Source organism: Archocentrus centrarchus, chromosome 16 (genome assembly GCF_007364275.1).
Source record: "Archocentrus centrarchus isolate MPI-CPG fArcCen1 chromosome 16, fArcCen1, whole genome shotgun sequence".
Lineage (NCBI taxonomy): Eukaryota > Metazoa > Chordata > Actinopteri > Cichliformes > Cichlidae > Archocentrus > Archocentrus centrarchus.
The window spans coordinates 21,267,797-21,293,084 of NC_044361.1; the positions used below are offsets into that span (position 1 = coordinate 21,267,797).

A 25,288-nucleotide genomic window follows, 5' to 3' on the forward strand; every position below is an offset into this window, starting at 1 on the left:
TGTTATCCCATTATGTAAACATGACACACATAAAGAAGTATCAGGAATTGATTGTTACAGCTGTCTAAAGCAAATGCACTGCCACTGTATTTCATGAAATTGAAGAGAAATATTTACAAGCATAGGTCCTTTTTTTTTTTTTTTTTTTAAAGATATGTTCTTTGCTTTCTGTCTCCAATTTGGTATTCACTGGTTGTTGGTAATAGCACCTGATCATATTTACACACATTGCAAGAGCAACATCTAAGCACATTCCAACATGTGTTCTGCATTTTGTAATTAAATTTTCATGAGTCTTAATCACTGGTAAGGCAAACCTCTAGGGGCTGGTGGTGAGATATTCAGTTACATTCAATCACCTCACAACTGAGCCACAAAACAAACTGTAGTTTTCATCATCACTGAGTTAAAGCCACTTTTCAATTTAAAAGAGAAACCCCTTTAATCTGAAAAGATTGACTGACATCAGTTAAGGTTGAAACTTGTCTGGAGCTTGACCACTAATGAATATAATAATTACATTTTAAAAATAATTGCTCAACTGTAACTGCCTCCTAGAGGAGAAGAAATGGCTGAATCTAAAATTGCTTATCAACACAAGTGAATTTGGAGAACTGTAGAGGCATTTATTGAGAATACATGCTCCATTGCTTCAAGCAAGTCGTAAACAACAAAGTCTTTGAATCCACTGTCTCTGTCAAAGATGGCTTCTAGCGAATTGCCTTTACTGGGCTCTTGAAAGTCGATGCTGCCTGAAGTTGGAGTTGATAAGCCATTGGGTGAATTTTGAAACCATATAGCCTGGAGGGGAAAAAAAATTGTTTTCACGAGGTCAGTGGTTTGATGTTGTTACTATGTTAAGGTTACTATGCTAGTGCCAGTGGAAATTCTAAGGCTAAAAATAAAGAACTTCACGACAAACCTTGGCACAAACTGATTGGCAGGTCGCTTTGGACGGTATTCTGGGTGCACCATGAACAGCATGTGAGGGAACCCTGTCCCAAAGTAGGCTCCATCTGTGTGGTGGTGCCTGGAGGACTTAGGGGTGTACACATCCATGCACTTTGGGCAATAAAGTTTCACCATTGCTTCTCCTGGTATGTCTGATAAACCTACATTAGGCAGGAAAGAAATGAGAAAAGAGGGTTTCTTCATTTCAAACATCAAAGGGTGTTGTATACGTCTTCACCAAGGGATTTTTTTTTTAATTTAATTTAAGAAAAATCAGACTTACCAATAGGAAGCATTGGCTGATTCTCGCAATACACTCTGGGGCAATAGCCAAAATCCCCCTGTTGGTACTTTTCCAACTACAAAAAAAAAAATTAAAATATTCAGAAATCACTGCTGATAATCTTGTCATGTAGCCTGTAAGATGTTTTTTTTCCCCCAAAAACTATTAAATAACAGCTTACCATTTGTGCAATGCCTCTGTTTGTGAGGATGTAGCGTGCATGTATAAGCCCATAGAGCATCTCTGCTGCCTGCTCTATCAGATCACTCTGGTTTGGGTTATCTTCAAGCTCCTCATCTGTTAAATAAAAGCCATTTATGCAGTTAAAACGATGATTTATCCCATTTTTTTGAGATAAACACTTTTTTGCACCACTTAAATCTCACCTGGCTCCAGGTCGAGAATCATGTCCAGAGCCTGGCGGTAGTGAGGCACCTGCTCATTCAAACCTGTCAGGTTAAACTTGTCCTGTATATAGTCTTCATCAACCTAAAACACAGCAGCAGAAAGAAACCAAACGCTATTAATAGCATCGGTTACTGTTGCAGCAGTGCACTGCACAGCACACTGATGTGGAAGCCTTACACAAGAGTTTAACAAGATTACTGTGATGCTGCCAGTGAAGAAAGGAAACAGTTAAAATTAGAATAGGATTGCATGCTAATGTATCAGAAAAAACTAAAACAATCCCTGGTATTTTTATTTTAAGCATTTTTCTTTTATGTCCTCATGTACTCTTATGAAAGAAAGCTCTCTGTGCTTCAGGGGAAAGGATCAGAGGTAAACAGCAGAGGGGAGTAGCTGCAACAGTCAAGTTTTGACTATAAGTCACAATGTAAGAATGGGGGTATAACAATTCGTTGAGTAACTCGAATGACTCGATCATCAAAAAATCCTAAGCATATTTTTTTGCTTGATGCGTCATTTAATCCACAACTCTGTAGTGCTCAGGCGTCACCATGTAAGCGCCAGCGTTTCACCAACGTTTGCAATTAAAAATCGACCTACAATAAAAATGTATATAGGAACACATGTGAATAAAAAGTATTACAACATCAAGCAAGTGTAGGTCCCAATTTTTCAACAAAAAGTCTGGGTTAGGTTACATTCAGTCTGTCTCTCTGTATTGGCCCTACAACAGGCTGGTGACCTGTACCGGGTGTACCCTGCCTTTCACCCCAGCCCCCCGCGACCCTGAGCAGGATAAGTGAAAGAGGATGGATAATTGACTGTGTATGAAAACTACATGTAAAATGTCCAAGATGACATCTTCTGGTGCCACAAATACCAAATAATAGGACACATGTCAGTGACGCAGCAGCTCATCTGGCTCATGATTAGTTCAAAGGTTACTTCCCATAAAATGTCAAATGTGACCTTGCCCTTGAGCACACAGTCATCCACTGGGTGATCATTGTGTGCTTAAACTGTGACCATTACTCCAGGAGGAGTAGTGATTCTTTTGAATTGTGGATGGACAAATGACCAATGCCTGGTCATGACATGAGCTCATTGGTCCTTTGGCCTTCAGTAACAGACTTGTCACTTCTGTAGATACACAAATACACGTGATCACAGAAATGTGCTCACATACTTGTTTTTGTCCAGGTGACAAATCTGCATATGTATGATCTTTTAGAAATATCAATCTTTGCAAAATCACAAGCATGCAGCATGCACAAGCATGAGCCTGATTTTCTATTCCCATCTGTAGTTATTAATGGATGTAGACAAAATTCACTGCAAGTTATTAAGACACTGCAATGAAAATGGCAGCACAGAGAAATCTGACCAAGTGAGAAATTCAGACACCCACTGTAAAAAAAAAAAAAAAAAAAAAGGAATAGAAAATGTGTTTTATTTGATGGTTTCAGTTCTGAAATTACAGCAGATGTACTCTGACTGAAGCATATTTTGTATGTTTTAGTACTTCAGGATATGTCTTATTTCAGATAAGCAGAGATTATATCTTTAGCGCAATCATTTTTAGCGAGAGTAGCTTTACCACTGGCCACAACCCCAAATTCAGTAACAGACTGGTTTATGCATGTATATATTGCATCTTGCATGGTCTTGCAAGATGCAATATATTATAGCTGACTGTTCTGATGTCATTATCAACCGCTACACTGGACAAAATAGACTTTCAGTCTAATCGTACACAGTGGCAGATCTCAGAATCCCACTAAACTCCTGAATGGGTCATGGATCACGTCTATTGACCAAATATCAGCATATTAAACCTCAGCACTTGCTGCTTCTGACATCTAACCCATTCTACCTGCATGATTTACATCTTTGTTGTTTACAAAGCTTTTAACCATAAAGTGTCTCCATAATCCTAATCAGGACATTAGTTTTTAAGGTGGCCTTTCGTACACAATAACATAATTGTGCAAACAGGGAAAATTATCATAAGAAATGTAGTTTATCTGAAATTGTGCTAAATTCTATCTGGCCTTATATATTTTTTATCTGTAGTCATTGTCTGAGGTGCAAATATATATTATGTTAGTGATATGGTGAATAGGGACCTAAAGTGGAGACTTTCAGCTCCAGGAAATGAACAAATAGATCATAAACACCGGTCACATTTATGCACGGCAAGTTCTGCAAGTTTGAAAAATGTGAATACGTCTGTGCTGATTAATGTGCAGTGTATGGGTTACAGTGAGGTGCACAGCAGCCTGACAGTGTGGGGGAAGAAGCTCTTGTTCATATATATGCCTATAATTTACGCTTTAGCATACCCTGAAAGCAGGCGAGTGACAAAGTTTATGAAAAGCATAAACTAACGCTGTGAAAAAATAAAGCGTGAAACTGAAAACGAGACTTACCTCGCAGAAGAACTCATTCCCTCTGAGTCCACAGAACCACGATATCCAGGACACCTCCTCTGAGCTGCTCATCCTCCTGACAAACCAAGACAGCCGCAGTTAACCAATTTACCCCAGAATAGGTTTAAAATAAAAATTAAAAAAGGCAGTAAAACATTTAACAAGGTTAGTGAGCTGAGCTTTAAAAACACGAATTTAACACGGAATCATTTCACCGCAGATGCAGAAATCTACAGCAGACACTTGGGGGTTTTACTAAAAATGTCACACATCATCTTTAATGCAGCTCAGGTTTGCCTCCCTAACCCGCGACCTACGTCAGCTCTTGATTTAGCATGCTGGCTAACGTTCGAGCTAACACGTAAAGTGCGGAACTGAGAAAATGTATTATTGTAACGAAACTATCTATTAATATAAACACCGCCTGTATATGTATATAACTGTCTACGAACAGTTGTTTTTACTCACCTTTATTTTATATTAAATAAATCATCAATTTGTAAGCTTTGCTAGGCTGCTCTCCCTCTCTGGATAAAATATAACTTCCGGTCATACGGTGTTTTCAAAATAAAGTCCCTGATGACGCAGGGTGCATACATTAGGCGAGTACAAAGGATCTCAAAATTTACAGATAACTTTACAAGCGGTGCAATAAAAGACTTTTCCCCTCATTTTCTCTGGATATACCACATCCGAACTTCTTACATTACTGCGAAAGTGGTCACAGTACATATATTGTGGAAGACCCCATTTCTTAAAAAAAGTACTCTAAAAAATTTAAAATATAATAAATAATGAATACAATCCAAATAAGAGATGGTCCACCTTAAATCAGGTAGCCTAATCTTATAATAATGTAAGCACTTGTTCATCCCAAAATGAGTGTGACAGTTAACAGGTGTCTCCTCTGTCTGAATTTTCTTTTTAATTTAATATGAAAAATATAAAAGAAAGATAAGTAAAAGCGACTGTTTGCAGGCAGTTTAGATATACCTAATTATTCAATGTATTTATTTACTTTTGAATATAGACTATATGGTCCATCTCGCTCTCTCTCTCTCTCTCTCTCTCTCTCTCTGTGTGTGTGTGTGTGTGCAGAAAAGTAATTAAATTTAATTTTACACTTTAACAAATGCAGCAGAAGATCAATGACTGTTTCAGCATGTAGTTTTTAATGAACTTGTGTTTCTAGAAAGACTGATCTGCTAATATGAAACACAGTTATCACATTTTGCCACTTCCTTGTACATTTCACAATGTTAGACTACTTAACCAAACATTCTAAAACAATACATGTAGGCTAGTTCACATTACTTCATGAAACATGCACATTTCACTGCACAAACACTGCATTTCTTCCCGTTGACACAACAATACCTTTAGTTGATTTTACAGTCTACAAAAAAGGCTTGTTGATTGATTTCCGCTGGGATGGGGAGATCTTTCAGGGCAGATCTGAAAAGGTTTTGCGACGAGGTGGTCCAGCCTCTTTCTGCTCTTCTTCCTTTCCCATGCCTTCAAACATCAAGATCCTTGAATGAAGAAAAGGCATTTTAGCTGCTGTAAAAAGGATTTTTGCAAACTTTAGACAGTACAAATTTGTTTATTTATTTTCTGCAAGCAGTAGACCTTTTGAGTAGTTTCAGGTAATTTATGAAAATACTTTTCAGGACAAAGACAAACTTCGGGATCAATAAAGTATCTATCTTGCAAATAGCAAGTAAAATGAAAGGGAAAAGCTAGTGAAACTTAAAGTTAATGTAGATGAAAATCATTCCTAACCTAACTTCAGATACAAACATAGATTTTTGATGTCCAATATAAATTTGTTTTTTTGGGGGGGGTCATTTAGGAACTTCATTTCCCCTCAACCTTATTTGACCTGAGACTCCACTTGCAGTCTCCAGCTATGCTCTGAATTGTGGCTTATTTCATACTCACAGCTTTAGAATTGCATTTCTCTTTCCCAGCATCATATTGAGGAAGTCATTGTAGCTGATAGTGTCTTTTGTGTTGCTTCCAGCCACCTCTGACATCATTTTTTTCAGCTCCAGGTGAGTCTTGGCCAATCCAAGCTTTTCCAGCATTCGCTTTAAACCCATTATATCTATAAAATTGTGAGTTCACGGAAAGAAATGAAGTAAAAAGTACTTGTATGCCTGATCTGGGACAACAGCTCACTGTGAGTGAGTCACTACTGAAAGTAACACTTGCTTAATGTTGCTAAAAAAAAAAACAACCCAAAAACAAAAACTTCAGGGATACAAGGCTGCTGACATTTTACCTATTTCCCCTTTGTCGTTGAGATCAAACTCCATGTATTTCTCTGCAATGCAAACAATATAATGTAATTCCGAATTGCATGAATGTGCACCAAATAAACAATGAACTGAGGTGTTACTGGTACTCACTTTTAAACATTTCAAGCTTTGAGGCCAGATCTTCCTCTCCTTCATATTTAGGATCTGTGAGAAAAGCCTAATAATGTGATAAATACACAATTTAGTATCGCAGGGTATCAAACGACTGTGTGAACATATTTCTTCAGCTCACCTCATTGATAGAGGTTAGCTTTTCTTCCTGCTGAGACTTTAGAAAACCAAATGCTTTACCACCTGTGAGAAAACAATATTCAGCAACAACAACCATCAAAATGGCTAGATACATAAATAGATACATAAATAGATACATAGATATATTCAGTCTTGTATTATCCAGGCTGGTTAAAACTTTAAAGAACAGTATAACAACTGTAGCTGAAAGAAAGCCAAACTAACCTTGAACGCTGTCCATTTCTGTGACAAGAGCTGAGAAACTGTGAAACCAACAGCAAAAAGTTATGATGGTGCTTCTATAAATCGAACCAGAAGAGGAAGTGAAGTGACAAAGTTTCAGTTAGACGCAAGAGGTTCCTCTGTCACACTGAGGACTGCAGCAAATAAGGTCATACGAATGACACAAACAACAACATTCACAGCAAGAGAAGTGATCAACAGCTTAAAATGATTGGTTGTTTAAGGAAGGAAGATTTATGTAGCAGTAAGATCTTTCTTTTACACACTGCTCTGCAGAGTAATGCTTATGAGGTGATTTTGAAATACATTATAATTTTTTTACTCTTTTTTTACTCTTTTTACTATCACAGTTATGCACATTTACACCTGAAGGTACCTCCAAGGTGACACGAGCGAGTCACCCGAACAGCTCCACTGGGGAAGGTGGAGGTTAAATGCCTTTGGAGGAGGTCACATCAGTGCTCAAAGTGGAGAGAAATAAGTGCAGCTTTATCACTTTCCTCACCCAACTTTAAATATGAGTGTAACGAAAAACCTGGCAATAAAACTGGCAAGTTGTAATGCCCCGTTCTTGCCACGGGGTGGTAGTGTTGATCACATAATTAATTAAAATCAAAAGACTGGTGGTTTCAAGATGAGACTCCTGTATAACTTCAGGGAAGTGAGAATAGGTGGAAACAAAAACAGAGAGGTTTGGAGGGGACTGATCTTTGTCTCTTCACGCGCTGCATTACACAGAAAATGTTGCATTTTTATCTTCAGGGTTTCCTTTCTTTAATTCTGGTAAGGGTCGTATCAGGATGCAGAGGTGAGTAGTTCAATGGATTTTTAAAAAAAATCTGATTGCGTCATTATGAATGCATTTTATATATTCAGTCCTACTTTACAGTTAAATAACAGAAGATTTAATCTTTGTATACTGTGTGGCTCTAAACTTTACTTGACAAGTAATGCAATATAATTTTATGCCATAAATCTTAAAATATGCATCCTGCTATTTTGATATTGAATATTCTGGTGCACACAGTCTAAACACACAACATACAATATTTGCTTCTTTGACTGCTATGTGTACCAGTATATATAGATTCATTATTTCACTTTTGGCTTACCAGGTACTGAGACCGTGATAGCGGTTAAAGAAGAAGATGTAGCTCTATCTTGTCTCAGTCCAAATGAGACCGATCCAGTCAAGTACAGATACAAATGGACAAAGTATGCTACAGATACCAATGAGCCGAAGGATATATATAAGTGGCTGAGTAAAAACAATCAGCCGTCAAAATGGGAGGTTGATGGAAATGAACAAAAGTGCCTTTTTCTGAGAAAATCCCAAAAGTCTGATGAAGGACTTTACACTTGTGAAATGTGGGAAGGATGGGACCTCATTTTGGCCAAAAACATATCTTTGAAAATAAAAGGTAAAACTATTTACTCATTTATCTATTACTTCACTTTACAAATAACAAATAAAATAAAATAAAAATAAAAAATAAAACTCACTTGTGTATCACATGTTTTTTTTTTTATGATCTTTCAGATTGCAAAATCCTTGAATCTGTGAAGGCAGCACCCAGTAGGTTTGCTCAGCTAAACTGCCCAGTAAACATAACATTAGGACCTCAAAACATCTCCTGGGCAATGCAGAAAGGAAACAGTCGCTTTTCTATCGACTCTAAAAGAGCCAAACCTAATGGCACAACTCTGATTTTCCAGTCTGTGACCCACAGTGATGGTGGCTGGTATAGATGCAGTTACATGCTTGGTCAAACTCAGCGCTGCTTTGACACCAATCTACATGTCCAAGGTCAGTTTTTTAAGCTGTTTTTACTTTGACCTATCACAAGCAACAATCTCCAATGCATATAAGTAATATGTAACATCCCTGTTTCTTTAATTAAGAGGAAGATGGTTTCATGGCCACGACAGCGCTGAATGTTGCAACAAAAACCCTGACAAGTCTGTCAGGTTCGTTTGCATTTTCTGTCGTGCACATTCTTCAAATTGTATAATTTATTTATTTTTTTATTCACTGTGGCGTTGCTTTAATTTGCTCCCTGTTTGCTTTAGAACCAACAGGCAAAAAGACTTCACTGACAAACAGAATGGAAGAGCATGACTCTCTCACTCTAGTTGTGGTCTTAGTCATTTTGGGGATTATTATTTTTGGTGCATTGACAGGCTTTTTTGTGTACCACAAATGCAAAACCCAGAGAGTCGCACAACTGCAGCAGAGGCACTTTGAGGGTTTGATCTGACCTTAAACTCTTTCAGTTCTATCATACAATCATGCAGTCATATCTAACCTAATGTAGTGCTGCACTTTTTCATAGTTCCATGTTTTCTCGTTAAACAGGTAATCGTTTGTCGATGTATGAGAATGTTTCACCTTTGATGGGTGAGTGTCAAGCTCTTTTCTCACTACCTCCTTTAGCCCAGAGCCACTATGATGCCTTTCTGTTCATAAAGATCTTTTTTTTTTTCTTCTGCTTTGTCACAGAATCTTCAACCCGAGTCAACAGTCTGTACCATATGCCAGATGAAACCTTGGTTACTTGTAAGTTGTATGAAGTCATTCCTTCATTTATGAAATTATTATGAATCTCAACTTTTAAAATGTCAACAAAAAACACATTTCTCTCCTTTATTGCAGTCAAAAAGTAGCCACTTTCATGAACAAGAAGATTCTCCTCTGTGGCTTTCTCATCTTTGCTATATGGTGTGAATTATCAAATGTGGATCGCGGTTAAAAAAAATTCAAGAGTGTATAATCTAATCATTTAGACCAGTGGTTCCCAAAGTGTGGGCCACGGCCCACCAGGTAGGCCGCATTAATAACAGGAATTCAGTTTGAAATTACTCACAAGTCTGCATAGTTACATATTTAAATAAATGTATTTATTTATATAAAAAGTGAATTAAAACTGGTAATAAGAGGCGCTCATTACTTTGATCTAAATTTACTGTTCTTGTATTGAAGTTTGTGGCATTAGCACGTTACATATGACTGGGTAGCAGTATTTTTTTTTAATCAAATTTTCCAGGAAATACATCATTTTTGCTTGGGTTTTGATGAGATTGCAGAAAATTTCACATGCCATCGCTATCAGACGATGGGGGAAGGTGGGAGTGGGGGTGGGGGGGGCATGGGATTTTCTTGTTTTTAAATTTTTAAGTGGGCTGCAGCACTATTGACTTTGGGAACCACTGATTTAGACTATCAAACACACACATGCATACAATGTAATCATATATGTTTAATTTGCAGTGTATTTCTTTTTCTTGCACAAAAATATCCCCTTTCAAAACATGTTTTGTAAGCTATGTTTTTTTGATAATTAAAGGCAGAAATAAAGACAAAGAACACCCTGCTGTTTCACTCTAGTTCACAGCCTGTAATAAATCATAAAAACTGTCAGCTGCAGTGGCTGCTTCTCTTTTTAATTGTAGCCGCTGTTGTTGTTCCTCATTGTGCACATCTTGAACAACCTCGTACACATGGGTCTGCGGAGAAGAATGGCGGCATTGTTGCATTAAGGACATACAAGCTTGACTTGTCATCATCTGGTAGTTCTGATGTCTTACCATTTCAGTGCTTGGCTGATCATTAACTGCAGAGCAAGAAGTAGAAAGCATTGTGGTCACTGTGGTAATGTTTAAGCTCCATTAAAGTTTAAGAATAATTCATATATACTAGTTGCAGTTTGCAGATTCAGTACCTCCATCCTTGTTGCGTTTCCTCTTCGTGTGTATGCAGATTCCTCCCGCCACTATCGGGATGACTAGAGGGAGGCCTACCCACGCAGGTGTTTGCAGAGCTGAGAAAATTGAATAATTTTACCACAGGTCTACTCAAAAATAGAGGTCGTATTCAGTAGACGAGGCAACAGTGCAGTAATTCATGCTTACGGTCAGTGGTGTACCACTTCTTTGATGCCATCAGAGCACCCTCTCTGCGCACAGAGCAGGTTATGTCTTCGTATGATCTCTTTGATGACTCTGGGAGAAATAGCTTCTTTATTAGGGTATTATTGATATTCATCAGTTTACTCTGCCAGAATTTATGGGCATTTCCTGACCAAGTTAATTCAAAGTCTTTTTCACATTCTTTAGTGCAGGTAAGCGCACAGATCAAGGTGCGATTCTCTCCTCCTGCCCCTGCAGACTCTGCAGTTACTGTAAAGACAGAGAACATGAGAGATGAGACATCAGATCTTTTGTTTGTTTTTGTTTTTGCAACTACAGAGTTTTAACACTTACCATCAAGGGTATGCAGCCTGATTCTATTGAGCGCATGTTGTTCACCAGTGGACTGTGAACACTGGTAGTCTCCAGCATGCAGAACACTCACTTTGCTAATAACCAGCGAGAAGTCTTTATTCACATGAGATGCCTTTATTTGGCTGTCATCAGGTAAGGTATCATCTCTCACTTGCTTTTCACACAAAGACCACTTCACACCAAGAGAGGAAGTGTTGCCACAAGCCAGTGACACTGACTCACCCACAGCAGCAAACACTTCCTCTAAACCATCTGGGGAAAAGCAAGAACTGGTTACACTTGTACACATTAAATCATGCCTCTCATTTTATGTAAGGGCAGTAGATCACCTTTTACTGTTGTTACATATCTGAGGGTGGCTTTAACAGAGTCATTCTGAGTTAGCTGACATTTCCATGTTCTATGGTGGTCTGTCAATTTTTTATCAATGATCAGTTTAGAGAAGCAATCATGTGGATTTTCAATTGCAAATCTACTTCCATTTATTGGTGTATCATCCTCCGTGCTCCACTCGATACGCAGCCCATTGTGGTTGGGACAGGGGAGAGCTCCTATGTATGTACTGAGGTAGCAATGAAGTTCCAGCTTTGTGGCATTTGCAGGATGTGCTTTCTCAGTAACTGGTGAATAAAAAAGTGACCACTGTGATATTTTTATTTACTGTTTCTCTATCAATAAAGCAAAAGTATGAAGCACAAAGACTTACTGCAAAGAATCCAAAGTGAAACATTTAAACTGAGCGTTTCACTTTTACAAGTGTAAAGTCGAGCATCATTGAGCACCAGGTGAGTAATCTGCAGAGAGCAGTCCTTCAGCAGGTGATACCTGTGGCCGTTTGCCGCTGTCACTTTTCCTTTCTGTATCACCTTATCAGTTGATCCAAACTCTGCACGCATGTCCCAGTTAATAGAGGAGCAGGATTTGATAGAAGGTATACCACATGGCAAAGTCACACTATCTCCTTCTAAGGCGACCACCAGCAAAGAGTCTATTGGAGGAATTTACAGAAAAATGTATTATTTTAATGAAAACAAATTAATAAAATAAAATATTTTTATAACTTAAATCTGTAGCTGCCACAAAATTGAAGAAACTAACACCCACATAGGTGAGAGCACCTAAAGGACAGAATCAACTCTGAGATCACTTATTTATTCATAAGCACAGTTATTATTATAGTTATTTTTGTGAGTTCAGTTTTATTTGGAATCATGCCATGATGCAATATAAGGTAACAAATCAGGCATTCATTGATATTCAACTGCTTTTTTTATGAGTATCGCCTCTTCAGTAAAACAAAAATCAGATAGGATAAATCAAGGCATATCCAATAGGTAAGTATTGTGTGTGTGCATAGTTCATTATGTTTATATATTTTATAGGTTTATTTGTATAATTACCAGATGAATGGTGTCCACTTGCGGCCTGTGAAAGATAAAAAAGACAGAGTCCCAACAACGAAAGGGTATCCATCCTGCTGCTGCCAGATTTTCTTTCTTATTGCAAAATGCTCTGATAGCAGAAGTTTTACAATGCCGTTTTACAGGAAATGACACAGAAACCTCACTTTTCGCTGCTGAGAGTGACTCATGTTTGTTATTTATGTATTTATAGGCTCTCTCATGTTTATTCAAAAAATTTTTTTATCACTTTTAGTGCTGTGACTGTTGTGTGTTTCACATGTGGGTTATTTTTTTAGTGAATTATCATAACTTCTAAATTCCAGGCTATTAATTATGAAAACCCAAACAGCTGATACCCCTGTAACCCAGTGCTGAGAAGAGACTGAACATTTCCCATACACTATGTCACTGTGTGTAGCACTTTTAGGGCTTGTCCTCTGGGTGGTGCTGTCAGACTCAGTGAAAGTGATTCTTCTTCAGTCATGCCTGTATGATGCTTTTTTTTTTTTTTTTTTTTTACCAAAAATACAGAAAATATTATGGTGGATTTGTGCTTGGGTCATCTAGCACTGCAAGCCATGTGAAATAAATTGTACAATTCTACTGTGAATATTAATAAACACCAACAATGCAGTTATCTCTGTAGTGCCACAGAAGAAAAAAATTGCTTGCTGTGGACATTTTATTTAGTGATGCCTGAAATAACTGTGATTAATACAGTGTAGGATCGCCTCCAACAGAAAGATTATAGAATACATAAGAAAAAGGAGAGAAAATACAAATATGTGAAACACAAATGTGTACACACATATGTAACATAAGCAACGAGTGAGCAATGCACCCACGGCAGCTCAGGTAGTCACAAGTCGTGGTCGTGCTATAACTTTATAGGATTTGATTTTGAGCACAACACTAGCAACTCCTCTCAGATCAGGCAGGGAGGCCTCGCTCTCAGGCACGCAGAACTGAAAATCTCTCAGCAAGTAGGCAGTGAAGAGAAAAAGCTCCATTTTGGCCACAGACTCTCCCAGGCAGAGCCGAGCCCCCCCTCCAAAAGGGATCAGGGCACGGGTGGAGCCGCTGCCTCCTCCTTCCAGAAAGCGCTCTGGAAGAGATGGAGAGTCACTACTTTATTTGAGATCTGCTGAGCCAAGTCAAATGAACGGACCTCGCCCAGCGTTTGGGGCAGTACCTGGTTTGAAGCTGTATGGTTCAGGCCAAACTGCAGGATCATGGTGAGCTCCGAAAAGATTAGGAATGATGACTGTGTTCTTAGGGATGAAATAACCTGCAATGCTAAACATGAGCAGGAGTCATACATTTGTCATAACGCAGAATCAAAAGAGTGTTATCAAGCAACATGCTTCAAAAATATCCAGAACAACAACAGAAAATGAGTACATCAGATTAGTCTTTGTGTGTACTGTTCATTTAAATATAAATATGTAGTTTTTTCAGATTTCAGCAACACGTGTAGTTTTTTTTTTTCTTTTTATCAGTTCTCTGCACATCTTTCTGTACAAAAACAAAACATGAAAAAATGGTGGTGCTCATTGTTTTATTAAATTGTATTTTTCTCAGGGTATTTCAAGCAGATGCTTCTTCATAACCCTGAACTAGGCAAAAGAGCTGTGCCAAGTTGTGCAATTCCTCATGCACCCATCTTTAAATTCCAGCATAATTCATCAATTACACCACTCCCTGTGCTAGACGTGGAGGCTTGTTTTGTGTCAGGCTGTACCAAAACACATAAAAAACCCCCAAAACAAACAGTAGTTAGTCAGTGCTGTCTTTTTGTGTGTTCCCTGGTTTGCACTGTTGTGTGCCCGCTGACCTGCTGTCTCTGATGGCTCTGTGAGGTACTGCCAAAGGGGCAACTGGCCTGAGCCTGAGCACCTCATTGATCAGAGAGCCCAGAACAGGAAGTCTGTGTCTGTCACTGTACTTGGGGTACTGTCCATTCAATACTGTGCACAGCTCCTCATATACCCTGTTCTGTACCTGTAGATTCAAATAAGAAAGGACAGAGATTCAGAAAAAACTTCTTGTTTTATTTTTTTTTTTTGTTTGATAATAATTTCCCATGCCTCTGGTCTGTGCAAGAGGAAGGCCACCATCCAGTTCAGCCAGGCCGCAGTTGTCTCTGTCCCCCCAATGAGAAGGTCCACTGTTGTCATGTGAACATGAACATCTGTTAGGAGCTGGGAACATGAATACATGTAATTCAGTACTTTGCACGGTATTTTGTGGTTCCAATTCTAATTGTTGTCTTAAACTACTTTTGCCTTATCATCATACTGTAGTTTGCTAAATTATTGGGACTTCAGGTGATTTATTAAAGAAAACACTGTATCATTGGATACCATGAAGCGTCTCCCCAGGTATTCACTGTATGTACGCACCCCTTCACGTTCTGTGCTGTCATGACTGTCAAGTCCCTGGAGGAGGGATTCTGTGATGGCGTCCTCATTTTTTTTGTCCTGTGACTGCCCAAATAAATAACAAAAGTAGATTAAAATGAAGTGTTGCGGATACACACAGTATTGCACACACTCGATTTGGATTAAAAGCAATAATCAGTTTCTGATTTTAGTTTTTTTTTTTAACTTGTGGGATTTTGTGTTTGGTTTTACAAAACCACTTAAAGTATTGTTCTTTGGCCTGTGATCAGAATGCTTTAGCTTAATCAGACCTCTATTTTCTTGTCATCTCACATCACTAACCTTGTAATTGTTGAGATGCCTTCTGATGATTTCATCTCTTCTGACCACCTCTTTCAGAAGATGGGCAAACACAGGGTTGGGTAATTTCTTTGTCAGAACAAATGACAAAATTGGGTAAATTCCATTTCAAAACATGGTATTGCTTTTATTCATTTGATCTATAGTCTGGATAGTGAATATTTACGGACTCTAAGCAGTGGGAAGGAGTCCAGGGCTGAAATCCAAGAAGAGCCCCACAGAGCGACAATCTCATTAAGACAGTTGTGCAACTCCTGTAGCTCTGATGAACTCTTATCATACTACAAAACACAAAGAAATGAGACACACACACACACACACACTGTCCACAAACAAATGGATCAGAACTCTGTCATTAAAGAGATTCACTGCCTGATTAAACAACAGAACATTATGAATGCAATAATCACAACTGCACACTGATGAACATTTTACTGTTTATTTAATAGTGCTCAAATAGAACGAGGGGAGGAAGAATACGCACTTCTTTTCCAAAAGCCAAAGTGGTGATGACATTACTGGCCGCCACTGTGAAATCCTCTGAGAGATCTACAGCACTGCCTCGATAGTCCATCAAAACCTAAACAGTGAGCAACACCATGTTTGATCTGTTTATAGTTCACTTTGTAAACCCCAGCGTTTGGTTTGCTATCTCCCTGCCGTCACATTGCAGACTTTTCTGATGGCACTTTAAAGTCTTTCTTCTAAAATCTTCTTCTTCACTTTGTTAACGTTACCTTTAACAGATGCAGCGCCTGTCTCTCAATCACATCATGCAAAGACTTGTGGCAGCTACGCTGTAAAGCACTGTGGACAAGACGACGTTGTGCCCTCCACGTTTCAGTATAGTCCCCGAGAGAGATGTTGCTACCGCCCCCAGATACAATATTTCCTGATAGAAGTGAGTTAGGGTCATAAGGACATATAATAACTACGCAGAACCACTGTACTGAACTGAGTTCCTTACCTGTATATGAAATTGGTCTCCCAGCAAAGTCAGACCATTTCTTCACCAGGGCTTCTCTTATCACTTCACTGCTGTTAAGTACTACCATAGCTGAAAAAACACAGTACACACGCAGTATTTTGGTGTTATGGCAATCCAAACCTTACTGAAAATAAAATTTGTAATTAAAGTGCCAGCTTTAAAATAGTGCAAAATCCATTAATTGGTGATTACTTGTGTTTCCACATTTAAGGCGATAAATTTTTCCATAGCGTTGTGCCAAATTGGTTAGGTGAATTGGTAGATGATCGTGTGTCAGCTCCATCATATTGCCAATGAGAAAGAAGCTGGGAGGGCCCGGGAGGGAGCGGGGAAGGAACTGGTACAGAAGTCTAGATTCAGCTCCTACACAGAATTAGAAAAGATAAAGTAGGATGGATACATATGAATAATTTTGAATAAAAACCAGTTTCAGTTTTGTAGTTCTCCATGTTTTTAAGTTATTTACTGCATTCATCACATCCACCATGAACATATGCTATAAAAAAAGGCAGTGAAAAGATATTTAACTGCAGACTTACTTCCCTTGTGATCTTCCTGAACATCTGTGTGTCTCCGGCCAGAAATCACATTCAGCACCACGAACAGTAGCAGAGCTAGGAATGTAGCTCCCACACTGACTATAGATATTTCCATCATTGTTTAGTGTCTTCTTGCTGTGGTCTCGCTTTGGAAAGCTGGTTAGCTCACTGCTCTGAACATTTATAGTCATTTCATGGGTCTTAAAGCCTGTCATCTTGATACAGTGTTTGGTGTTTTCGCTGAAATCAAGGCCGTCCAAATATTTTTTAGGTCAACATGTCTCTCGATGTGATAAATGCAGCATGAGACAATCTGAACAACATCATCTGGACTTGCTGAAGGGCACGTTAACACAATATAGTTGACATTGCAATCAGTTGAGCTTGCGTTTCTCTATCTTGTGCACCATGAGCACAGTGAAGTGAGAGATTGTAATTTACTTTCAGGAAAAAAAAGAATCACAAGACCAACGTTAGCCACATTTATTCCAATGGAGTGAGACAGTGCATGCTTAATTACAGTAGTAGTGGGGTGGTAGACCATTGTGGTGCACGAAACAAAACTGTAAATTGGATGAGTCAGACAGAACACAGTAAAACAGTATACAAAAGTTACAATAAAACCGCCATGACAACTTAGTTGTTATGTCTACTAAAAAAAGAGCCCAGAAAAATACTTGCACATTGAATTGAATGTCCTGCTAGCTGCAGTTATGGCTATCAAAACAAGTTTAGGGAATTTTCTTTGGAAAGAGACATGCAGAAACTGTGAGAGCCACTGTTCTTTAGACTTCTGGAGCTCTAATTCTCTGTCAGATGCAGGCTTTTCATGGAGGCTGATGCATCCTTAGCCATGAGTTGCAGGGGAGAACCTGGAGGGTCTGAACTTCATCTCAGTGAAGGGAATGGAGGAGTCTTTACCTTTCCAGTCAATCCAGACTACTCCCTACGTCAGAAGTAGAAAAAAAATCAATCAGAGTTGGCCAGTGTGCTTTATCACAAAAGGTAAAATAATTTAGAGGTCAGTAGAGATTAATCATACCTGATTCTTACTGTTGACGCCATAAAGGCCATTGAGGTTGACCTTGTAGCAGTTTTTATACCACCAGCCTCCCATGTAGGCCTTGGCACAGTGGAACCCCAGGGGATCAGGGTCCTTGTCTCGGGTTGAGAATGGACGACCGTTATGGTACCTCATAGAGTCACCTGTCACAAAAATGTACTGATATTAAAATTTAAATTGTCAGGTATAAATGTAAATGTTTCATTTTACTACAGTTTTTAAAAGTGGACCTGCTGTTCCTGTGTAGCCGGACACAGTGAGTGTAAAGTGCTTCTCTTCTGGGTCGACAGAGAAGTTGGCGTAGTGAGCGTAGGCAGTATCGTTTCCAGATCGCATGTCCACTCTCAAACTCACAGGGCCAACACTGATCAGGTTGTGCAGGAGCTCATTTCCTGGTGGGAGTTGGGAGAAAGCGTGCTGTTTAGGCAGATGTAGTTAAAAGAAAAAAAAAAAAAAGCTTTGATTCAGATACAGTGATCAGCAGAGCTTGCTTTAACTGTACCAAGCCAGAACTCTTCACTCAGGTTTCCAAATCCAGTGCTGTATTCACTCCATGTTCTGAAAAAATCTGTTTTTCCATTCATCCTCCTCTGGAATACCTGCAAAACACAGAGGCTTCTTTCTTAACCCATTTCTTCATTCGTCTAGTTTAGAGCTTTATTCTAGTAACAGCAGTTTGTCTTACTGTCCATCCGCCTCCATCAGTCTCCATGTCACAGTAGACTCTCACTGCTTGCCCTTCTCTTCCTTGAGGGTAGATGTCCACCTCTCCTGAATGCAGAGCTCCATTCAGCAGCTCCTGAGAGCATTCAGTAGGGAAAGGGAAACGCAGTTTTCCTAATAGACACAGAAAAAACTTTGTTAGAGAAATCACAAGATGGAGCAGATCCATTAGCTGGGATTATATTGCAATACTTAAAATCCATACCTGTGATGAATTCTGTGGTGACAACCGGCATATACTGTCCATCTTTCTCACCTTGCACCACAACAAAATAGCGGGACATGGGCAAAAGTCCAGTCAGCTTATACTCTGTGATGGTGGGCTCCAGGCTCACCTCCTAATATACCCACAGAAACGTACATGGTGGTTTGAAATTCTGTAAAAGTTAGGGCTCTCGCTGTATGCTAAAGATGAAGAACTGCAACCCACCTTTGTCTCCTCTCCAGCCAGCTGATAGAGCACTCTGTAGCTGTGATAAATGACAGAGGAAGCTCTCCAAGCTATAACTGCACTTCGAGCACCGACTTCACTGGCTTTGACCACTGAGAGACACAAGAAGCCCACTGGCATTAATTCTACTCATCCGCCCTGGTCTGCTCATCGTGAGGGAGTATGCCATTCCATATTGTTTAAGATTATGATTTTAACCCCCCGGCTCACCATTTGCAGTAGTAAATGTAGTTGAGATCGCCATACTCTGCAGATTGTCCTTCTGGCTCAGCACTTTGACCCTGTAGAGGGTGCCTCTCTGCAGGCTTCTCAGCTGGTGCTCCACTGAGTTTCCTGACAGCATCACGGTCACTGTCACATTAGGATCTGCAGCAAGAAGAGCACTTAGCTTGTTCACAAGCACTTATTCACTATTAGACATTATGTCAGTGTAGCCACACTCACTCTTAGAGGATTCATAGGTGATGATGAAGCGGTCTACTTTCCCCAGACTGGGAGTCCACTGCAGCAGCGCTCTGGTGTCTGTCACATTGACCACTTGAAGATGCGTTGGAGGGGCAGGCACTGCAGTCCAGAGATTATCCACAGTGTATATATTTTCATTTTTGCCCACAAAGACAAAGAAAAGCAGCCTTGTGTAATATTAAGCTTGTCTACAATTGTACCTGTAGTAATAATGGATGTAAGTGGATCACTCTGGAATCGGCCATGTGTCGTAGTTACAGTGATTATGTAGGTGGACCCAGCAGACAAGTCGGACAGGACGACATAAGACTGCTGAGAACTAATGGTCACGAAGCGGCTCTCCCCTGACAGGATGATAAACAGCACAATGAGACACTAAGAACACTTTCCAGTAAAAGATCTGCCATAATCTACACTTGGGTTATGCAAGCATCAAATAAGTGGCTTATGCTGGAAAACTCTGGCCTGAGATACAGAATATAAGCAGTTTTTAACAGACCTGTTAAAATGTTGGTGTATGTGAGCCTGAAGCCTGTGAACATTGTCTTTGGTTTGGACCAGGAAACACTGAGAGAAGACTGTGTTACATTGCTGAAAACCATCTCTGTGGCTGGTTCAGGGCCTAGCAAGTGAAAAAGTGCAATGCATGTAGTGTCTTATTTGCTTAAATATTGATGGACTTATGTATAAATGTTTTCCTGCTGTAATTACCTGTAGTTGCAGTTACTCTGTGAATCATTGATCTCCTCTCTGCTGTGGTACCGTGTATATGCAGGACGTAGGGCGTGTTTGCATGCAGATTACTGAATTCCACAGAACGTACATTGCCTGGGACGACCATCGAGATCTTAGTTTCACCTTTACCTCTCGATCCATCAGCTTTCCCAGAGGATGCAGTTGTGTTGGTGCTCTCACTCTGTACTAAAACTTCACTTGTGAGTGTTTCCTCTTCAAACTCCTCGTGCCCATCTTCATCACCCTCTCTCCGTGGCTCTCTTCTTATCACGGTGAAGTTCTTAAACATCCCTTGGGGTGCTGACCACGTGACTATGAAGCTGTAGGAAGAGATATTTACAACCTTTACAGACCCTAATCCAGATCCTCCAGTCCTCTTGGTGCTGATCCCAGAGTCATGAAGAGTTGTTTTGTTATGATGGGCTTTAGTCTTATCTGATGTAGATCCAATGGTTCCATTAACAAAATTTTTTTGTGTTCCTTTTCCAATCTTGGCAACATCAGTTTTTTTGTTGTCCACGGACTGCACAGTTTGAATGTCCTCTTTAACTGTCTTAATTTGTTTATGGTCAGATGACTGAGATACATTCTTTTCAGCCTGCACGGACTGCTCCAGAGATTCCTTGCTTGTTCTGGTTTTGGTTGTTCCTGTGACCTTGGAGAGAGTTGTGACAGTTTTAGACAAGCCAGTGATTTTCTTCAAATTGCTTTGTGTTGCATTATTTTGTGGTTCATCTTTCAGCTGGTGGGACTTTGAATATATTTTACTGCCAGTCCCCTCCTTAATCAGCTTGGTATCAGTTTTTTGAGGGACTTTTTCAGTGGCTGGGGGTGTTGTTTTGCCTTTTTGAGACTCCTCCTTCTTTTTTTCATTGTGTTTTAGGAGAACTTGACTCGTAGTTGGGCGATTGGTCTTTGCAAGACTTGAAGAACCTTTAGTAGTTATTTTCTTGACAAAACCATCTTTTGCTTGCGTTTTAACAATACCTGCTTTAGCATTAGTGGCTACTTTGGGTTTAGTGTCAGTCTCTTTGGCATCAGATCCCTTATTCTGCCCCTTCTTCTGGAAAGATGTTTGCTCTACTTTGGTGGTTTTCTCCTGCGTGCTTTCCTTTCCTTTGTTCACCTGCGTGGTCTCCACTGTTACCTTGGTGCTCACTTTAATAGCTTCTGAAAAGCAAGGTTAGCGGCTGAGAGTCATTCAGAAGCCAAATATAGTTTTGTTTTCTTTCTATTTATAGTGCAAATTATCACTTACTTTTGCTACACTCGGCTCCTAGCGCACATTTACTGCAGTCTGGACCCATGAATCCCTTTTGGCAGATACATTTACCCTTTTCACATTCTCCATTACCACTACAGTCATTTGGACAACTTGCAGAGCACGGACCTGTGCAGAAACAAACAGAATGAAAATTGTTAATGCTATCATTACTGAATAGTGTTAAAAATGATAATATGGTGAATAAATAAGAAAATTATACATTTCTCTTTTAGAAAGGACATCTGTCTTTCCAGTAGGGCCACACGTCCTTTCAGGTCGGCCACCTCAGCCTCACATTCCCCACTACAACCACCAGGCAACAAGCTGATCTTATGCGTCATCACGAGTGGAGCGCCAGGTTTCAGCTTCAGCTCCTGCTCCTTGGTGCTGCTTGAGTCGCAGCCCTCACTGATAACCACTTTGATTGGCTGTGAAGAGGCAGGCTTCTCTTTGCTGACAGCGCTGGACTCTTTGATGTCTTTGGCAGAGGTTGTGACCTTTTCTTTGTCAGCTGCCTTTGCTGGGGTCTCCATCGGTAAAACAGTTTGAACTTTTGTGGGGGCAGGCTTGTCTTTGGACTTTATCTCACTGGTGGGGGAGGATTTAGCAACAACAGTTTGATTGACAGATGTCGTGGGCTTGTTTTTCGTGGTTTTAGTGACATTGGCTGCAGGGGACTTCATGAATGTTGACTGAACATTTTGAATTACGGCGGGGGCAGGCCTCTCTTTGGCCGTCTTCCCATCACCAGTTGAAGGAGATTTAATTGAAACCGTCTGATTGACAGTGGGCTGAAGTTTGTGTTTGGTGGTTTTGGCTCCACTGAGTGAAGCAGTCTTTGTGGATGTTGACTGAACATTTGGAGCTCCAGTGGGGGCATGTTTGTCCTTGCTAGCTTTTACTTCACCGGCTGAGGTTGACTTTGTGGAAACAGTCTGGTTAACTGAAACTGTGTGCTTGTCTTTGTTTGAGGGGGTGCTTCTGGCTGTAGTAACCTTTACTGCTGCTGATGGAGTGGTTTGAATTACCGCTGGGCTGTGCCTGCTTTTGGTGGTCTTTGTAACATTGACTGTTAGAGATTTTTGGTTAGTGGCCAGAGTGGGTAAAACTGTCTGATTGACGGTGTTTGGCTTTAGGGTGGGGTGACTGGTCTGCTTGTCAGGGGCAGCAGTGGTTTTTGGTTTTGAAAGGGTGAATGCTGTGCTGGGTTTGGTCACGTCGCTTCCTGTGGAGTCTCTCTTCTCATTGGTTGTGGTTTGAAAAGAGGGAAATGGGGTGAGAAGGAGGAGTAGTCCTAGAGTAAACAACATTTTGATCCAGCAGCTGTGGCCACAGATGCTGCTGCTTCAATGGCTCTGTATTTCTGTTACTGTAAATCTATGAACTCCTTCCTCTATACTTTTGTGATCTATTTTCCTTGCCAGGTCTCACCTGGAAATGAAAACAGAAATAAAGAGTGATCTGAATTATGGCAGAGTTGAATGCAGGAAACATTAAACTAAGCCAATTTATAGTAAAATTTTGAATCCAAGTCGTCAGTGAACATACATTCACTTTTACAGCACAGGCCAACATCACATTCACAGAGCTCCCATTCACGCTCGATACTCCTAAGTGCAACTGGCTACTCAGCAGCTACACCAGCAGCAGTTTTAAATGTTCATTGACAAGGCAAGACAAGGGCCTGATCCATTTCTGGCTAAGAAGTACTTTTTTTTACAATTCAGTTTCAATACTCATTTTGGTAAACTTATATACTCATAACTGGGCAAAATGTGCTTTTTACAGTAAAACAGCTTTTTTCTAAAAGTGCAGATGAATCAAATTTGCATCCAAATATTCAGTAGTCCTTCAATCAGCCATAAACTGACAGCTTTCCAAGCCAAGTAAGATCTAAGTTGGTTGATTCTGAACAGGAAGGAAGAAGGTGACCTGAGTGGGAAATTCATAGTGGCCAGGTAACAGAGCTTTACTGTAGAGAGCTGTGGGACACTGTGTGTCTTTCACTATACAGAGGGTTACATAAAGATCTTCACTCACAACTCATAAAACCACCAAAGGAAATACATCAGCCTTGGCTTTCAATCTGGAGAAAAATGAACTGCTTCACAGCAAGTCAAAGTGTAGACATTAATTCATGGGCTTCACTATTGGGTGAATTAACAAGTCCTCTTTATTTCTAAAGAACAAATTATTAAACAGTGATAGAATTGATTTTGATTGCATGAAAAATCATTAAAGCTAAAAGGGAAATTATAGTAATGCAATATCACACTGTTTTCCCAGTACACTCACAGCAACTACTATTTATGAACCTTCTCACTGCAAATAAAACATCAACACCAGAACCTTTTCTACTCATCAAGACACAGATACAATTCAAATACTATGTTCTGCAAAGAACATTAATGATTAAAAACCCATGCACACAAACACACCTAAAAGTAGGAGGCTAGTTATTCTAATAGCTGCAGTTTTTACTCTATCATCAAAGAAAAGGAAGGAAAAAAACTGAACTTACTTGAATAATGACTCAGTTCTTGGCCTTGTCTCTTTCTTCTAGTTTATCCCTCCATCTAACTGGAAGAGCTCACACAGACCTTCTTCATATGATCTCAGAGGAAAGAGGTGAGAAGAAGGACCACCATTAGAAAGGAGGAGAGTGATAAAGTCTGCTCCTACTTAAGGAAACCCCCACACTCCACGCCCTTTACCAAACCTTATGGTCCCACTCTCTCAACCACCATGAAAAATATTTGCATTGGACTTACAAAAAGAGTGCCATTTTACAAGGACTTGTGCATCCAATATGGCCAATTGCTCTCTCTGATTTGGTTGCATAAAGAAAACACATTTTTGCTGAATATAACATAAGTCTAGAGGTAAGATTGAACAACAGAGTTGATCCAAGGTGACTTAATTTAGTCAGTATAAAGGTAAATATCAAATCTGCCTGAATAAAACAAAATTATGAGTGCAATTTAAAATTCAATCTGACACAAAATTTGCTCACACAAATCATTTTGCACTAACACAAAATGACAGATCTTATGACAGTCCTTTCACATCTGTATGTCATATGTAATTTGCCTTTTGCCAAAGATTGCCACCAAAGATGGACACACAGCCTTTGGCTGAATAAAGCCCTGGTGTGAGAACCATGATTCAGCTGGAATACATAACACTGTAGGTATTCAGTGCAGGAACCTGGACAGGAACCTCTCACTATATGAATTGGCCGTTTGTTGGAAGTAATGAGATGTAGCTACGTGGGAGTTATGTAAGTGACCAAGTATCCACCAGATTTAAGGAATCCTCTGTGAATGCATTGCATCTCAGACAAGATGGCCACCCACCAACCCACCTTTTGTAAACCACATGAAAACAAGTGGGCTATATCAAGGGTGTAGAGCAAACACAGTCTGTAAGTGGCATTCACATAAGAGAGCATATAGTTTAATGTAAGACATGCTGACATTGATTATGGCATTTTTTGAGATACTGAGCAAAAAAAAACAACAAAAAGAGAAGAGCTATGAAACTATAGGTACTGCAGAAGAAACATCTTTCTCATATTCTTTTACGTTTATGTCTCCTCAGTCCATTTATGTTACAGTGTGTGCATGCGTTTGTTTGTGTGTGTGTGTGTGTGTGTGTGTGTGTGTGTGTGTGTGTGTGTGTGTGTGTGTGTGTGTGTGTGTGTGTGTGTGTGTGTGTGTGTGTAAAAGACTATTCATTCAACATTTCATGTTTTTGTTGCAAATATTTT

At 39.7% G+C, this 25,288-nt stretch overlaps 6 protein-coding genes across 6 annotated transcripts; 1 reads left to right on the forward strand and 5 right to left on the reverse strand.

Annotated features, from left to right (window-relative positions):
• Positions 1 to 126: 126 nt before the first annotated feature.
• Positions 127 to 4,627, reverse strand: LOC115794200 (casein kinase II subunit beta-like). Its single transcript, XM_030749573.1, has 7 exons — positions 4,540 to 4,627; positions 4,072 to 4,147; positions 1,621 to 1,723; positions 1,416 to 1,531; positions 1,235 to 1,310; positions 923 to 1,112; positions 127 to 801 (listed from the first exon to the last, which is right to left on the reverse strand). Exons 2-7 carry the CDS (start codon positions 4,141 to 4,143, stop codon positions 711 to 713), a joined length of 648 nt encoding a protein of 215 aa, XP_030605433.1. The 5' UTR covers positions 4,144 to 4,147; positions 4,540 to 4,627; the 3' UTR covers positions 127 to 710.
• A 604-nt stretch (positions 4,628 to 5,231) lies between these two features.
• On the reverse strand, positions 5,232 to 6,988 carry LOC115794664 (allograft inflammatory factor 1-like). The gene is made up of 6 exons (XM_030750281.1): positions 6,849 to 6,988; positions 6,625 to 6,686; positions 6,483 to 6,549; positions 6,356 to 6,397; positions 6,013 to 6,178; positions 5,232 to 5,603 (listed from the first exon to the last, which is right to left on the reverse strand). Exons 1-6 carry the CDS (start codon positions 6,862 to 6,864, stop codon positions 5,516 to 5,518), a joined length of 441 nt encoding a protein of 146 aa, XP_030606141.1. The 5' UTR covers positions 6,865 to 6,988; the 3' UTR covers positions 5,232 to 5,515.
• A 582-nt stretch (positions 6,989 to 7,570) lies between these two features.
• On the forward strand, positions 7,571 to 9,904 carry LOC115795047 (uncharacterized). The gene is made up of 8 exons (XM_030750813.1): positions 7,571 to 7,674; positions 7,982 to 8,287; positions 8,407 to 8,673; positions 8,769 to 8,834; positions 8,937 to 9,113; positions 9,223 to 9,264; positions 9,367 to 9,423; positions 9,520 to 9,904. Exons 1-8 carry the CDS (start codon positions 7,608 to 7,610, stop codon positions 9,528 to 9,530), a joined length of 993 nt encoding a protein of 330 aa, XP_030606673.1. The 5' UTR covers positions 7,571 to 7,607; the 3' UTR covers positions 9,531 to 9,904.
• Positions 9,905 to 10,103: 199 nt separating this feature from the next.
• On the reverse strand, positions 10,104 to 12,658 carry LOC115795003 (uncharacterized). The gene is made up of 8 exons (XM_030750755.1): positions 12,548 to 12,658; positions 11,854 to 12,135; positions 11,477 to 11,767; positions 11,127 to 11,399; positions 10,776 to 11,042; positions 10,586 to 10,684; positions 10,452 to 10,477; positions 10,104 to 10,370 (listed from the first exon to the last, which is right to left on the reverse strand). The coding sequence occupies exons 1-8, from the start codon at positions 12,618 to 12,620 to the stop codon at positions 10,248 to 10,250; spliced, it is 1,434 nt and encodes a 477-aa protein (XP_030606615.1). The 5' UTR covers positions 12,621 to 12,658; the 3' UTR covers positions 10,104 to 10,247.
• A 536-nt stretch (positions 12,659 to 13,194) lies between these two features.
• On the reverse strand, positions 13,195 to 17,006 carry cyp21a2 (cytochrome P450, family 21, subfamily A, polypeptide 2). Its single transcript, XM_030750361.1, has 12 exons — positions 16,819 to 17,006; positions 16,472 to 16,642; positions 16,259 to 16,348; positions 16,029 to 16,183; positions 15,776 to 15,871; positions 15,462 to 15,572; positions 15,274 to 15,360; positions 14,953 to 15,036; positions 14,638 to 14,751; positions 14,385 to 14,551; positions 13,743 to 13,846; positions 13,195 to 13,655 (listed from the first exon to the last, which is right to left on the reverse strand). Exons 1-12 carry the CDS (start codon positions 16,934 to 16,936, stop codon positions 13,402 to 13,404), a joined length of 1,551 nt encoding a protein of 516 aa, XP_030606221.1. The 5' UTR covers positions 16,937 to 17,006; the 3' UTR covers positions 13,195 to 13,401.
• Positions 17,007 to 17,335: 329 nt separating this feature from the next.
• On the reverse strand, positions 17,336 to 22,285 carry tnxba (tenascin XBa). Its single transcript, XM_030750472.1, has 14 exons — positions 21,740 to 22,285; positions 21,514 to 21,645; positions 20,232 to 21,425; positions 20,020 to 20,142; positions 19,721 to 19,864; positions 19,500 to 19,619; positions 19,266 to 19,421; positions 19,035 to 19,147; positions 18,810 to 18,942; positions 18,567 to 18,718; positions 18,384 to 18,480; positions 18,112 to 18,273; positions 17,861 to 18,024; positions 17,336 to 17,764 (listed from the first exon to the last, which is right to left on the reverse strand). The coding sequence occupies exons 1-14, from the start codon at positions 22,200 to 22,202 to the stop codon at positions 17,666 to 17,668; spliced, it is 3,252 nt and encodes a 1,083-aa protein (XP_030606332.1). The 5' UTR covers positions 22,203 to 22,285; the 3' UTR covers positions 17,336 to 17,665.
• Between the last annotated feature and the right edge of the window lie 3,003 nt (positions 22,286 to 25,288).

Coding starts and splice junctions, on each gene's coding strand:
- LOC115794200 (XM_030749573.1), bottom strand. CDS start 4,143: ATGAGCAGCTCAGAGGAGGTGTCCTGGATATCGTGGTTCTGTGGACTC. Junction 1,724..4,071: donor GGAATGAGTTCTTCTGCGAG/GTAAGTCTCGTT, acceptor GCTGTGTTTTAG/GTTGATGAAGACTATATACA. Junction 802..922: donor GCCAATCAGTTTGTGCCAAG/GTTTGTCGTGAA, acceptor TTTCCCCTCCAG/GCTATATGGTTTCAAAATTC.
- LOC115794664 (XM_030750281.1), bottom strand. Junction 6,398..6,482: donor AAAGCTTGAAATGTTTAAAA/GTGAGTACCAGT, acceptor TTTGCATTGCAG/AGAAATACATGGAGTTTGAT. Junction 5,604..6,012: donor AGAAATGCAATTCTAAAGCT/GTGAGTATGAAA, acceptor TCTTCATTCAAG/GATCTTGATGTTTGAAGGCA.
- LOC115795047 (XM_030750813.1), top strand. CDS start 7,608: ATGTTGCATTTTTATCTTCAGGGTTTCCTTTCTTTAATTCTGGTAAGG. Junction 8,288..8,406: donor CATATCTTTGAAAATAAAAG/GTAAAACTATTT, acceptor ATGATCTTTCAG/ATTGCAAAATCCTTGAATCT. Junction 8,835..8,936: donor AACCCTGACAAGTCTGTCAG/GTTCGTTTGCAT, acceptor TGTTTGCTTTAG/AACCAACAGGCAAAAAGACT.
- LOC115795003 (XM_030750755.1), bottom strand. CDS start 12,620: ATGGATACCCTTTCGTTGTTGGGACTCTGTCTTTTTTATCTTTCACAG. Junction 11,400..11,476: donor ATATGTAACAACAGTAAAAG/GTGATCTACTGC, acceptor GCTTTTCCCCAG/ATGGTTTAGAGGAAGTGTTT. Junction 11,043..11,126: donor CAGGCTGCATACCCTTGATG/GTAAGTGTTAAA, acceptor CTGTCTTTACAG/TAACTGCAGAGTCTGCAGGG.
- cyp21a2 (XM_030750361.1), bottom strand. CDS start 16,936: ATGATGGAAATATCTATAGTCAGTGTGGGAGCTACATTCCTAGCTCTG. Junction 15,037..15,273: donor GGCATCTCAACAATTACAAG/GTTAGTGATGTG, acceptor TTATTTGGGCAG/TCACAGGACAAAAAAAATGA. Junction 13,847..14,384: donor AGAGCCATCAGAGACAGCAG/GTCAGCGGGCAC, acceptor GCTCATGTTTAG/CATTGCAGGTTATTTCATCC.
- tnxba (XM_030750472.1), bottom strand. CDS start 22,202: ATGAAGTCCCCTGCAGCCAATGTCACTAAAACCACGAAAAACAAGCCC. Junction 19,620..19,720: donor TACATCCATTATTACTACAG/GTACAATTGTAG, acceptor TCTGGACTGCAG/TGCCTGCCCCTCCAACGCAT. Junction 18,025..18,111: donor CGGCTACACAGGAACAGCAG/GTCCACTTTTAA, acceptor TTTTTGTGACAG/GTGACTCTATGAGGTACCAT.